The sequence below is a fragment of the Anomaloglossus baeobatrachus genome, chromosome 7 (assembly GCF_048569485.1).
Source record: "Anomaloglossus baeobatrachus isolate aAnoBae1 chromosome 7, aAnoBae1.hap1, whole genome shotgun sequence".
In the NCBI taxonomy this organism is placed as follows: domain Eukaryota; kingdom Metazoa; phylum Chordata; class Amphibia; order Anura; family Aromobatidae; genus Anomaloglossus; species Anomaloglossus baeobatrachus.
In genome coordinates, this window is record NC_134359.1 from 246,859,403 (window position 1) to 246,873,747 (window position 14,345).

The following is a 14,345-nucleotide window of genomic DNA, read 5'->3' on the forward strand; positions in this document are numbered from 1 at the left end:
ACAGTCTGTGATGAATTGGGAGATAGCACTTTAAAAGGATCAGGTGATAGATCTTTGGTGTGATGGGCTGAGATGTTGGCATGCTCTTCATAGGTATCTTGGGCAGTGTTACAATCATCAGCTTTAACATCAGAATATACAGGACGTCTTTTGGAGCTTCTGGTGCAGCAATCTGCCAAGAATAAAACTGATTTGATTTTTGACAAAATAAAACATATTCATCTAATAATAAACATTTTATAAACGTAAAAATAAAAAATCCCATACAAATTGCAAGATATAGTGTATACTTAACAAAACACTCAGGGGACAACATCCTCATATCAAGTTTCAACTATCGTATATATATATATATATATATATATATATATATATATATAGTAAGTCCCCCATATTGTCAGATTTCCTAATCAAGGGACATACTCCTGCGCACTATTCAAAAAATTATGTGTCCAAAAACACATATGAGAGTAATAAATGTCCAACACAATTTTATTTAACAGATGCAATATACAGAATATTAAAAATAGTATACGCCACATCCGAGACACAACCCATGAGTCACAGAGGGGTATATTAGACAAATACAAGGAGGAGAGAAACTCCACAGGGGTGGGAACCGGGTCAGTGGTGTAGAAAGCTGATAAACAATTAGAGTGGGAGAAGATACATCCTAATCTGAAAAAATTATTGCATATAGCCCCACTCCAACTATAATCAAAATATTAAATTGCTTCCATATATAGAGTTTCAAACATAAACAAAAGTCCATAAGTCCCAAGCCAGATATCTCACAGGTGTACGCGCGACATTCAGCCGAATTACGGGTGACACCTGGGAATGCTCTTTATAAGGGTGGTTCTCTGACAATACAGACAACGTGTGGTGGCCCTTGACAAAGCACACAAAACGCGCGTCGGGTCTGGACCGTGGACAGTTTGCGTCATATTTCTTCTTTTTTTGGTATGTACTGATGTACCCTGTGTACCACACTAGAGAGATATCTGGCTTGATTTACTGAAGTACTGATACATGTTGGTATGTGGGTGTGATAGATCCCCGCAGGTACTTATGCTTCAAACACTATATATGGCAGCAATTTAATATTTGATTACAGTTGGAGTGGGGCTATATGCAATAATTTAATAATTCACGTGACTTCTGGTTGTTGCCATGGTAGCACAGGGTCATGTGATGATGCCTGTAGCCAACATGAGTCACTTTCTCTTAGTGCCGGCATAGTGCCAGCACTGAGAGTAAGGCTATGTGCCCACATTGCGTTGTGTCCTGTCACGGCCGGGCGGTCGGGCAGACCCAGGAGGTGGATCCACTGGACCGAACTCGAAGATGGTGGTAGGGAGTCCGGCAGCTGAAGCACTGATGGGCAGCAGAACAGTCCGTGCAAGTGAAGGCAGCGGAGGAGTCCCTGGGACCACGGAGTCACAGATGGTAGTCCTGGTGACGTAGCTCAGGTTCGGAAGCCGAGATGATATCAGGCGGGGTCCGGAACCTCAGGAGCGAGATGACGGGTCACCGCAGGGATCCGAGATGGTACGGACTGTCAGATGGCAGACGGACAGTGTGCGGGGTTCAGGATACGGCTGACTGGATGGCGAGGCAGGTACGGCTCTACAAAGAGAGATAGGTGAGTACAGGCACATAAACACCAGGAGACCTGACTCCTAGCTCAGGGAACACGAAGATCAGGCCCCGCCCCCTTGGACAATAACCCCCTTTATACCCAGTACCTGTTCAACCTCATTTCCTGTTAATGGGCGCTGGCCCTTTAAGAAAGGGTCAGTGACCGCGCGCGCGCCCTAACGCGCATGCGCGCCGCCCGGGTGCCAGAAGCCAGGGAAGGAGGCTGAGAGGACGCAGGAGAGCCGGCCAGGTCCTGGGAAGCCGTCGGGCGCCGGGATCGGGGACCAGGGGGCCTGGGACGGACGGAATCCGGGGGCTGAGGAGCGGGCAGCGTGGCAGGTGAGCCGGGGAGCGGGGGTGAGGACCCGGGGAGCGTGACAGTACCCCCCCCCCCCACGCCCCCCACCCCGCAACCGGGACATGAAGGCACGGATAAGAGGAGTGCCCACGTTCTCCCTGGGCTCCCAAGACCTATCCTCAGGACCATACCCCTCCCAGTCCACCAGGAAGAACTGCCGACCTCGAACAGTCTTCATGGCCACGATATCCCTTACCGCATAGATGTCGTCATCGGCAATAGGTGGAGGGGCCGGACTGGCAGCATCGGAGAAGGGACCAAGGATAACCGGCTTGAGCAGGGAGACGTGGAATGAGTTGGGTATCCTCATCGTGGCCGGGAGCTGTAGCTTGTAGGAAACCTCATTGATCTTGCTGAGGACTTTAAACGGCCCGATGTAGCGAGGACCCAGCTTGTATGATGGTATCTTCAGGCGGACGTACTGGGAAGCAAGCCAGACGAGGTCTCCAGGAGAGAAACACGGAGGGTCCAGACGTCTCTTGTCGGCGTGTCTTTTCATCCGCAGGGAAGCACGCCCAAGGGACGATTTGACAGAGTCCCAAATGTTTGCAAAGTCACGGGCTACTGTATCTGCAGCAGGGACATCCGAAGAGGGGGATACAGGCAATGGGATGGAAGGCTGAAGCCCGTAAACAACATGGAAGGGAGAGCTGGAGGACGACTCACTGAAGTGGTGGTTGTGGGAGAATTCAGCCCAAGGTAGAAGGGCGGACCAGTCGTCATGATGGGCATTGACGTAGTGACGTAAGAAAGAGGTCAAGATTTGATTGACCCTCTCTACCTGGCCATTAGACTGAGGATGGTATGCAGATGAAAAGTCCAGAGTCACTCCCAGATGGTTACAGAGAGCCCTCCAGAAGCGGGAAGTGAACTGAGTTCCTCTGTCTGATACGATGTGTAATGGAAAGCCATGCAAGCGGAAGATGTGTTGTATATAGGCGTCCGCGAGTTCCTGAGCAGAGGGCAGTCCAGCCATAGGGACGAAATGGGCCATTTTAGAGAACCGATCCACCACGACCCATATGACTGTGTGTCCGGATGACAATGGCAAGTCCGTAATAAAGTCCATAGCTATGTGTTGCCACGGAACTGAGGGTATCGGTAGAGGCAGAAGACGGCCATAGGGCAGGTGTTTGGGCGTCTTGTTCCTGGCACAAGAGGAACAGGCAGAGACAAAGGCGGCGACGTCAGTGCGAAGGGATGGCCACCAGTAATGGCGTACAATCGCACCCCATGTTCTCTTCTGGCCTGCATGGCCGGCTGTTTTTGAGGCATGACCCCAGTGTAACACTTTTAGCCTGTCGGTCTCCGAGACATAGGTCTTCCCGGGTGGTATTTGGGCCAGAGTGACGGGAGCCACCGGAACAATCTTGCTAGGAGGGATGATAGGTTGGGTAGTCTCTTCCTCCTGCTCCATGGGCATGAGGGACCTAGACAAGGCATCTGCGCGTACATTCTTGTCCGCGGGTCGGAAGTGGAGCTGGAAGTCAAACCTGGCAAAGAATAAGGACCACCTGGCTTGCCGTGGGTTCAGTCGCTGAGCGGACCGCAGGTATTCCAGGTTCTTGTGGTCCGTGTAGATGGTCACGGGGTACACTGCTCCTTCCAGGAGGTAACGCCACTCCTCCAGAGCTAGTTTGACCGCCAATAATTCTCGGTCACCGATGGTGTAATTCCGTTCAGGTGCTGAGAAGCTCTTAGAAAAGAAACCGCAAGTCACCATCTTCCCGGAGGAGGATTTTTGCATGAGCACTGCTCCGGCTCCTGAGGAGGAGGCATCCACCTCCAAGGTGAACTGGCGGTTTAACTCCGGTCGGTGGAGTACAGGAGAGGAGGCGAAAGCTCGCTTCAAAGAGCAAAACGCGGCGTCGGCCGCAGGTGACCAGTCCTTTGGTTTAGCCTCCTTTTTGGTCAAAGCGGAGAGAGGAGCAGTCAGGGCGGAGAAGTGCGGGATAAACTGGCGGTAGTAGTTGGCGAATCCCAGGAACCGTTGGATTGCCTTCAGTCCAGAAGGAGGAGGCCAGTTGAGTATGGAGGAGACCTTCTTTGGATCCATCTGCAACCCAGTACCCGAGATGATGTATCCCAGGAAAGGAAGAGAAGACTGCTCAAAGACGCACTTCTCATATTTGGCGTAGAGACGATTCTCTCTCAGTCTTTGTAGAACCAGCTTTACGTTCTCTCTGTGGGTCTGGAGGTCCGGAGAGAAGACAAGGATGTCATCCAGATAAACTACTACACAGAGGTAGAGGAGGTCCCGGAAAATGTCGTTCACCAGTTCTTGGAATACGGCAGGAGCGTTACACAGACCGAAGGGCATCACGCAGTATTCGTAGTGCCCGTCGCGAGTATTAAATGCGGTCTTCCATTCGTCCCCAGAGCGGATACGAACTAGGTTGTAGGCACCCCGAAGATCCAGTTTGGTGAACACACGGGCTCCTCTGAGCCGGTCGAACAATTCGGGGATGAGCGGTAGGGGGTACTTGTTTTTTATGGTGATCTGATTCAAGCCCCGGTAGTCAATGCATGGGCGAAGGTCACCCTCTTTCTTCTTAACGAAGAAGAAGCCTGCTCCCGCAGGAGAGGAGGATCTCCGGATGAATCCCTTTGCCAGGCTTTCCGTGATGTATGTGGACATGGCCCTGGTTTCAGCTGGAGACAACGGATATATCCGTCCTCGAGGTGGTGTTGTTCCTGGGAGCAGGTCGATGGCGCAATCGTAGGGACGGTGTGGCGGAAGTACCTCAGACTCCTTCTTGTCAAAAACGTCCGCGAAGGACCAATAGGCCGAGGGCAGTTCCGGTAGGTTCTCTGGAGCCGGGGGACGTCGGATTGGTTGTAGGGACTTTAGACATCTCTCATGACAGGCAGAGCCCCAACGAGTGATTTCGCCAGTACCCCAGCTGACTGATGGTTCGTGTGTCCGCAACCAAGGAAGTCCCAGCAGGATTTGATGGGACATGTGTGGAAGGACGTAGAGAGCGATGTTCTCGGTGTGCAGAGCACCTATACGCAATTCCACCGGCTTGGTGATCCAGGAGATGGTATCAGAGAGGGGTCTCCCATCCACCGAGGCAATCACTAGGGGCTTATCGAGTGGAGTAACAGGCAGCTGGTACTTGTCCACCGTGGCCTGCTGGATAAAATTGCCTGCTGCTCCGGAGTCGAGGTATGCCTCAGCCGTGAAGCGCGTCTCTCCTGTTGACACTTGTACCGTCCACATAACTGGGTCTGAGAGAGTCCCAGCACCTAGGGTGGCCTCTCCTACCAACCCTAGGCTTTGGAGTTTCCCGGCCTTTCCGGACAGGAGCGTAAGAGATGAGTGCCCTCTCCGCAGTAAAAGCAGAGGCCTTTGGCGAGCCGCTCTGCTCTACGTTGGTCAGACTGTCGTACTCGGTCAACCTGCATGGGCTCGTGGACAGGAATCCCAGCTGTTGATGAGTGAGGCACAGAGGACTTCTGTGGAGGAGGGGAGTGCCGTACTGCACGTCTCTCACGATACAGCTCTTTGGAGCGTTCCTGGAAACGAATGTCCACTCGAGTGGCTAGGGCAATCAGGGCATCTAGGGTGGAGGGCACGTCACGGCCCGCCAACTCATCCTTGATGCGACTCGAGAGTCCTTCCCAGAAGGCGGCTGTCAGGGCCTCATTATTCCACCCGAGTTCAGAAGCCAAAGTACGGAAACGGATGGCATATTGGCCCACCGTCAGTGTTCCTTGACGTAGGCGGAGGAGGGATGAAGCAGACGCAGAGGCGCGTCCCGGCTCGTCGAAGGTGCTGCGAAAGGCCTGCAGGAAGTCTTGAAGGTTCTTGGTCATGGGGTCCTCCTTCTCCCACAAGGGGTTCATCCACGCCAGCGCCTCGCCCTCCAGATGAGACATTATAAAGGCGACCTTGGCTTGGTCAGAGGCGAACAGATGTGGCAGCTGCGTGAAATGAAGGGAACACTGGTTTATGAAGCCCCTGCAGGTCTTGGGATCTCCAGCATAACGAGGTGGTGACGCCAAACGGAGACGGGAAGCATCTGAAGAGGCTGCCACTGGTGCGGGAGCCATGGCTTGCCTAGCTGGGGACCTGGGTGCCGCAGGCGTCATTGATGCTTGTAACGTGTACAGGCGGGTGTCCACGGAGGTCATAAATTGCAACATGCGGGTCTGGACTTCATGCTGACGTTGGAGTTCCTCTTGCAAGGCCGCTAGTGCTGCAGCGGGATCCATGGCCTGATCTTACTGTCACGGCCGGGCGGTCGGGCAGACCCAGGAGGTGGATCCACTGGACCGAACTCGAAGATGGTGGTAGGGAGTCCGGCAGCTGAAGCACTGATGGGCAGCAGAACAGTCCGTGCAAGTGAAGGCAGCGGAGGAGTCCCTGGGACCACGGAGTCACAGATGGTAGTCCTGGTGACGTAGCTCAGGTTCGGAAGCCGAGATGATATCAGGCGGGGTCCGGAACCTCAGGAGCGAGATGACGGGTCACCGCAGGGATCCGAGATGGTACGGACTGTCAGATGGCAGACGGACAGTGTGCGGGGTTCAGGATACGGCTGACTGGATGGCGAGGCAGGTACGGCTCTACAAAGAGAGATAGGTGAGTACAGGCACATAAACACCAGGAGACCTGACTCCTAGCTCAGGGAACACGAAGATCAGGCCCCGCCCCCTTGGACAATAACCCCCTTTATACCCAGTACCTGTTCAACCTCATTTCCTGTTAATGGGCGCTGGCCCTTTAAGAAAGGGTCAGTGACCGCGCGCGCGCGCCTAACGCGCATGCGCGCCGCCCGGGTGCCAGAAGCCAGGGAAGGAGGCTGAGAGGAGGACGCAGGAGAGCCGGCCAGGTCCTGGGAAGCCGTCGGGCGCCGGGATCGGGGACCAGGGGGCCTGGGACGGACGGAATCCGGGGGCTGAGGAGCGGGCAGCGTGGCAGGTGAGCCGGGGAGCGGGGGTGAGGACCCGGGGAGCGTGACATGTCCCTGCAGAAATTTCTGCAGTGATTCGAACAGCTCATGTGCGCTTCAAATCGCTGCAGAAACACTGCGTACTGAATGCAGTGAAAAAGCCAATTTCATGTGCTCTGGATGCAGCCCCCACCAGAGACAGAGCGGGAGCTGCATCCAAAGCGCACGGAATATGTGACATGTTGCATTTTAGAACGCAGCAATTTGGCAGCATGCAAATCGCTGTGTTCTAAAACGCAACATGCGCATGAATTATACACAATCTTCCTAGATTGTGCTGGGGACACAAGACGCATGCAGTTACGCTGCAGTGCAATACGCACACGTGGGCACAGAGCCTTAAGCAGCATATCTGCAGTTCTCAGTTCTGTAGCTGAGATCTACAGATATGGAAGAGCGATCAGATTGCTGATCCATATAGCCCCCTAGGAGGAATAGTAAAATAAAAAAGTTTTAAAAAATAAAAATCCTAAAAGTTCAAATCACCTTCTTTTCGCCCCATTGAAAATCAAAGGGTTAAAAAAATTAAAAAATATACACATATTTGGTATATGCGTTCAGTAATGCCGATCTATCAAAATGTGAAATCAAATAATCTGATCGGCAGACGGCGTAGCGGAAAAAAAATTCCAAATGCCAAACTTACATTTTTTGATCGCCGCAAGTTTTGCGCAAAATGCAATAACAGGTGATCAAAACGTAGCATCTGCGCAAAAATAGTACCATTAGAAATGTCAGCTCGAGACGCTAAAAATAGGCTGAGATTCCAAAAAATGAGAACGCTACGGGTTTTGGAAAATGACGCAAAACGTGCGCCACTCTTTATGGCGGTACCGGGATGGTGCGACCGGATCAGTGGGTATGGAGCGGTGCCGCTCGTGCTCTCCTGTGTCCTGTCCCCAGTCAGACACATGAGACTGGGGACAGGACACAGGAGAGCACGAGCGGGAGCGGTTGCCATGACCGGTGGACACGTGGACAGGATCAATGGTTAAGGAGCGGTGCTGCGACGGAGAGACCGGACCAGTGGGTACAGAGCGGTACCGGGATGGTGCGACCGGATCAGTGGGTACGGAGCGGTGCTGGGATGGTGCGACCGGATCAGTGGGTAAAGAGCGCTGCTGGGACACAAGGAGCGTGACACCCCGTTTGCTACCGCAAAAGGGCAACGGGATGAGCCAGGGTAAAGTGCCAGGATTGGCAAATCTAATGGATGCGCCACTTCTGGGGTGGCTGCAGCCTGCTATTTTTAGGCTGGGGAGTGTCCAATATTGGTGGACCGCCCTAGTCTGAGAATATCAGACCACAGCTGTCCGCTTTACCTTGACTGTTGGTCCCATTTGGGGAGACCCCACTTTTTTTTTGTTTAAATTATTTATTTAATTTAAAATAACAGCGTGGGGTGCCCTCTGTTTTGAATTACCAACCAAGGTGAAGCTGCCAGCTGTGGTCTGCAGCCATCTGCTTTACCTGAGCTGGCTACAAAAGATAGTAATTGCAGTAACTATATTTTATTGCAGATTATTATATTATTATTATTTTTTATTATCACACTATTTATTGCATGGCGCTTCACAGTGCAGATAAGTGAATCCTCACATCACATGCAGCAGACACTGAGCTGTCAACAGTCAAAATGAATGGTCATGTGACCAATCGTATGCAATATGCACTAGTGATGGGCAGTCCGGCTCTTTTTGGTGATCCAGTTCCTATGGCTCCGTTCACCAAAAAGAGCCGTCTCTTTCAGCTCGTTCTCGGCTCCTTATTAAATATGTGTTCACCCCAGGTGAACACATATTTAAGATTATAGTAACGCCGCCAAAGCCCCGCCCACCCGCGACTAAGCCCCGCCCACTTAAAAAGCTGCCTATTATATTGCTGAGTAGGCGGAGTTTAGCCGCGGGTGGGCGGGTTTTGACGGCGAAAAGAGCCGTTTAGTGATTTCAGTGGCTCACACTGGTGATCCGGCTCCTGTCGTTCACAGCAGGGAGCCGGATCTTTGTGTCGGATCGTTCGCGACCGACACATCACTAATATGCACATTCCACATTCTGAGCCCAATGTGTCAATTCATATAGTGACACATAGAGGGATAAGCCTGGACAAGCTATCTGCAAATATATATATACACATAACTATATGACACAAAACACGCATACACACACACACACACACACACACTTGTACCATACATACATGGCGTATATATCTACTACAGACCCACATTGGGTGCTATATATAGTCTTCCTTACACAGTATTCATTTATCTATAAGGGGTGAGGAACATGTAACACCTCTATGTGTCACCATTGTAGATGTGAGGTTATTGCTGTGTCACAGATGAAAGAAGCAGGATCTCTGCTCTGAAAGGCTAGTTTCACACTTGCGTTGAACAGCATCCGTTGCTTTGCGTTGTGTGACGGATGCAACGGATGTGTTGCATATAGTGGCACAACAGATGCAACGGATCGTACAAAACAACGGAATCTGCTTTTTTTTTTCTTTACAGTTTTACCAGCGGCAGACTATTGTGAACGATCAGCTGATTGCTCACAGTAGCCGGCCGACGGGTGATCAGCTGATCGTTCGGCCGCCAAGAATGTGTGCGGGGGGTGGAGTTTGGGGTTGGTGGAGCCGAGCGGGGCCATGGCGCTGAGGACGTCAGTGCCAGGGACTGCATGGCTGGGGACAGGTGAGTGCGTGTGTGTGCGTCTGTGTGTGTGCGTGTGTCTGTGTGTGTACATGCAGAGTGGAGTGCAGGAGGGGGCGGAGCCAAGCGGGGAAGTGTCGGGCTCCCTGCACATGTAGCCATGGTAAATATCAGGTAACTAAGCAAAGCACTCTGCTTGGTTACCCGATATTTACCCTGGTTACCAGCGTACACCGCTTAGCGCTGGCTCCTTGCACACGTAACCAGGGTTAACCAGGGTAAATATCGGGTAACTAAGCAAAGCGCTTTGGTTAGTAACCCGATGTGTACCCTGGTTACGTGTGCAGGGAGCCAGAGAGAGCCGTTAACGGATTCCACTGTTTTACAAAACGGCGGATTGCGACTGAAGGAAAACAACGCAAGTATGAAACTAGCCAAATGCTGAGAGGTCAGTGCTGGGCAGAATACTGACAGCCAATGAGTGTGTAGGGGGGGAGAGGGGGCGGTGCCAGCTCTGACTGAAGTTTGGCAACCAAGAATACAGGAAGTTATCATGTTTGCTGGAGCTGAAGGTAAACAAAGAGCTGCAGAGAATAAAGGGATAATTCAAGAGGAACAAAAGTCAGAAAACAAAAAATAACAATGTAGTGGTGATTTATATGACAATACAGCACAGATTAGCTTAAATTTTTTTTTGGAGTGTATGTCTGATGTCGCGGGTGGGGGGTGCGCTGCTCGACTGCGCTTGCGGCTCGGTTCCGGCTGCTGCTGCTCGGTGGCTCGAGCGGTGGGCCGGATCCGGGGACTCGAGCTGCGCTCCTCGCCCATGAGTGAAAGGGGTAGTTTGGTTTGGGGATGTAGTCCGTGATGCCACCCACGGTTTGTGGTGAGGTTGGGACACCACCGCTGCTCTGGACGTGGATCCCGGGAGCGATGACAGTGAGCAGCTGAGATGTTTCTCTCCCCTCCGTGGGTAAGGGGGGTTTGGTGGTCCCGGGGCCCGGTGATGTGGATTGGAAGGTGGATGGCGGGAGTTGGGGAGGTGCAGGGTCGCGGGGGCAGCGCAGTGCCAGGCGGCACAGTGGTACTCACTCAGCCAGTAACGTACACGGAGTCTTTGTTGAAACAAACGGCTGGATGGACGGGTCCCACAGGCGGCTGCGGTGGTCACTCCCGGTAGGTTGGCGGTGACTGTCTCTCCCTGCACCTTCGGTGTGTTGTCGGCTCCGATGGCTTCCCACCGGTAGCCCGCTCCCCAGCGGTGTGTGTTGCCGAGGAGCCCCTTTTTGCCCGCAGGCTCTGGCCCTGGGAACTCTAGCTGTGGCGGTAGCTGTATTTCCCTTCACGGTTGAGCGGTTGCCTTCAGTCGGGTCTTTATTGCTGGAGTACCCCGGAGGTTCCCGTCGCTGACGGATTTGACCGGTTTAACGGCGACTCCAAGCCTGGTCGGGGTCCGTAGGCCCTGCCGAGTGGTGCTGGCTCTTCTTCGCTCCCCGATACGGTACCGGCGGGCCATCGCCCGACCCCAGTCCTCACGGTTGTGCGTCAATCGGCCTCGCCTGCAGACGGTCACCACCGTCTGCCAACCTTGCTCTCTGGTGCCCGGGTCACGTACCCGGACACGGTCAGTCAGTTACTCCTCTATCACTTCCCTCAACTTCCAAACTCAAACTCAACTCCCAACTGAACCCTTTTCCCGCCTCCAGGACTGTGAACTCCTCGATAGGCGGGGCCAACCGCCTGACCCCGCCCCACCTGATGTGGACATCAGCCCCTGGAGGGAGGCAACAAGGATTTGTGTGTGACTGATGTGCCTAACTCGGGGTGTGGGGTGTGTTGTTGCAGTACCTGTGACGTCCTGGCTTGTCCAGGGCGCCACACTGACAACTCCTTTAATTTTATAAGTGTTTTCACTTTATTTACTCCAGAATTCAATTTATGGGGTATGGGCGTTAGAGAGCAGTCTGATTGTGACAAATTAGTGAACAGCGGGTGGCTCTTGTGAGACCCCCACCTGGCTGTTTGTGACAAGCTTCATGCCCCACCACAATGACAAGTGGCTGCAGGAAAGATATAACTTCATTTTCTCCCAATAGATTCACTCCTAGTAAAACAGACCAACATCATTTATATACAATTTACCTTCAAATTACCAACATATCTGTATGTAAATTTAGCTGACAGGTTTTATTTAAGAACCAAAATTTGTCTATGTAATGGACCCTTAGGGGCACTTTGCACACTGCGACATCGCAGGTGCGATGTCGGTGGGGTCAAATTGAAAATGACGCACTTCCGGCATCGCATGCGACATCGCAGTGTGTAAAGGCTGGATGATACGATTAACGAGCGCAAAAGCGTCATAATCGTATCATCGGTGCAGCGTCGGCGTAATCCATGATTACACTGACGCAATGGTCCGATGTTGTTCCTCGCTCCTGCGGCAGCACACATCGCTGTGTGTGAAGTCGCAGGAGCGAGGAACGTCTCCTACCGGCCTCACTGCGGCTTCCGTAGGATATGCGGAAGGAAGGAGGTGGGCAGGATGTTTACATCCTGCTCATCTCCGCCCCTCCGCTCTGATTGGCCGCCTGCCGTGTGACGTCGCAGTGACGCCGCACGACCCGCCCCCTTAACAAGGAGGCGGGTCGCCGGCCACAGGGACGTCGCACGGCAGGTGAGTGTGTGTGTGAAGCTGGCGTAGCGATAACTTTCGCTACGCCAGCTATCACCACATATCGCTGCTGCGACGGGGGCGGGGACTATCGCACTCGGCATCGCAGCATCGGCCTGCGATGTCGTAGTGTGCAAAGCCCGCCTTAGGCTATGTTCAAATGTTCAGTATTTGGTTAGTTTTTTACCTCAGTATTTGAAAGCAAAAATTAGGAGTGGAAGAGTCAGATGAAAAGTATAATAGAAACATGGGCACCACTCCTGCATTTATCACCCAGTCTTGGTTTTCTTGGTTACAAATACTGATGTAAAATAGGGATGAGTGCAGCTAATCAACAAGGTTTATTGCATGCGGAAGTTGCCTGTACACTGCTGTGAACAATAAAGAAAAAAATAAATAAATGACGTGGGCTACACCAGATTTTTGATAACCAGCTAAGGTAAAGCAAGCAGCTGGGGCTGGTATTATCAGGGTGGCCTGGCTTTGGTTATTTGTTTCTCCCAGCTTGAAAATAGCAGTCGACAACCACCCCAGAAGAGTCGCACTCATTTGAGGTACCAATTCTGTTGCTTTGCCAGCTCTTCCTGATTGCCCTGGTGCGTTGGCTGTCAGAGTAATACGTTTGGGGTTCATGTCACCTGTGAATTGACAGCTGGCATCAAGCTCCAGGGTTAGTAATGGATAGGTGTCTATCAGACCCCTGCATTAATACCCCAAAAAGCACAGTTAAAAAAAACACAAAAGCAGAAAAAAAATGTTTATGTGAATAAAGACTCACCACATGCCCTTGTTCACCAATTTATTAATAAAACAAATTCTGGAAGTTCCAATGTAATGAAACGTTATATCCCATGATGTCCATCAATTCCTATGAAGCTTACTTCTGAGAACGTCCTCAAAACCAGGCTCCATAGGTCATTATCAGTCAACAGCAGCAAGGAATTTGTGACGTCACTGCTTGTGAGAAATTCCGTGCTGCCTTGTTCTGAGAACTTAGCTCCATAGGAATTGATGGGCGTTTTGGGACATTACTCCATTGGATTATGGCGGAACTTTGAGGATTTCTTCTTCAATTAATAAATTGGTGAACAATGGAGTGTATATTCAAATGAACAATTGATTTTCTAGTTGTATGTGTTTTCTTTAACTTCATGCCTGCTGGGTTAGTAATGGGGGTGTCTGACCGATGTCTATTAATTTCTAACCCCTGGGCTTGATGGCACCTGTCAATTCACAGCTGACATCAACCCCAAAACCAATACCCCGAATGCCACTGCATCAGGGCAATTGGGAAGAGCATGGGGTGGCTGTAGTCTGCTAATTTCAGGCTGAGAGAGGCCAAATAACCTTGGGCCATCCCAGCCTGATAAACACCAGCCTCCAGCTATCTGCTTTACTTTGGCTAGTTATCAAAAATAGGATGGAGCCCACATTTTTTTTTAATTATTTATTTAAATAATTCAAAGTAATGGCTGGGATCCCCTCTATTTTTAATAACCAGCCAAGGTAAAGCTGACAGCTGAGGGTTGCTGCCCCCAGCTGTCCACTTTACCAGTGTTGGTTATCAAAAACAGGCGGGACTGCACATCTTTTTTTTTTTCTTTCTTTTTTTCCAGGGCATTCCCCCCCATTTTGCTTCATTTTTCTGCAACCTTAGCCCTTACTATGACCAATTTACAGGCTTTTTACAGCACACAAGTTTGGGACTACATTGACCTATATGGGGTTTGACGTTCGGGTTCCGAACCAAATTTTTTTCTTAAAGTCTGGTCAAACTCGGCAAATCCAAACATCCGCAGGTCGTAAAGTAAAATACTGACCAACTTCCTGTTCCTGTCCTGGCTGAGGTGGAAGCTTAGAGGAGAATCTCCTGCCACCCCTCACAGAAACCGACTAAAAACAGACCCCCCCGGACGAGCCACCAAACAGAGAGCAGCACAGGAGGTTACCTAAAGCAGACAGCTATGGAACGGTACCTCCTGAGAAGCTCTGGGAGCGGTGAGTCAGCCTGGAGAAGCTTTGATATGGACAGAGGAGAAGATAAGATAATGGCGCCGAGCC

The 14,345-nt window shown here is 51.5% G+C and overlaps 1 protein-coding gene across 1 annotated transcript in view; it reads right to left on the reverse strand.

Annotated features, from left to right (window-relative positions):
* The window catches only part of LOC142246681 (uncharacterized), a 193,563-nt gene extending 180,367 nt beyond the window's left edge, over positions 1-13,196 (reverse strand). The window contains exons 1-2 of the mRNA XM_075319746.1: positions 13,166-13,196; positions 1-172 (exon numbers count right to left, since the gene is read on the reverse strand). The exon at positions 1-172 is cut by the window's left edge and continues 1,069 nt beyond it. Coding sequence (XP_075175861.1) covers positions 1-172; positions 13,166-13,196 — 203 coding nt within the window. The remainder of the gene's footprint in view (positions 173-13,165) is intronic.
* Positions 13,197-14,345: the final 1,149 nt, after the last annotated feature.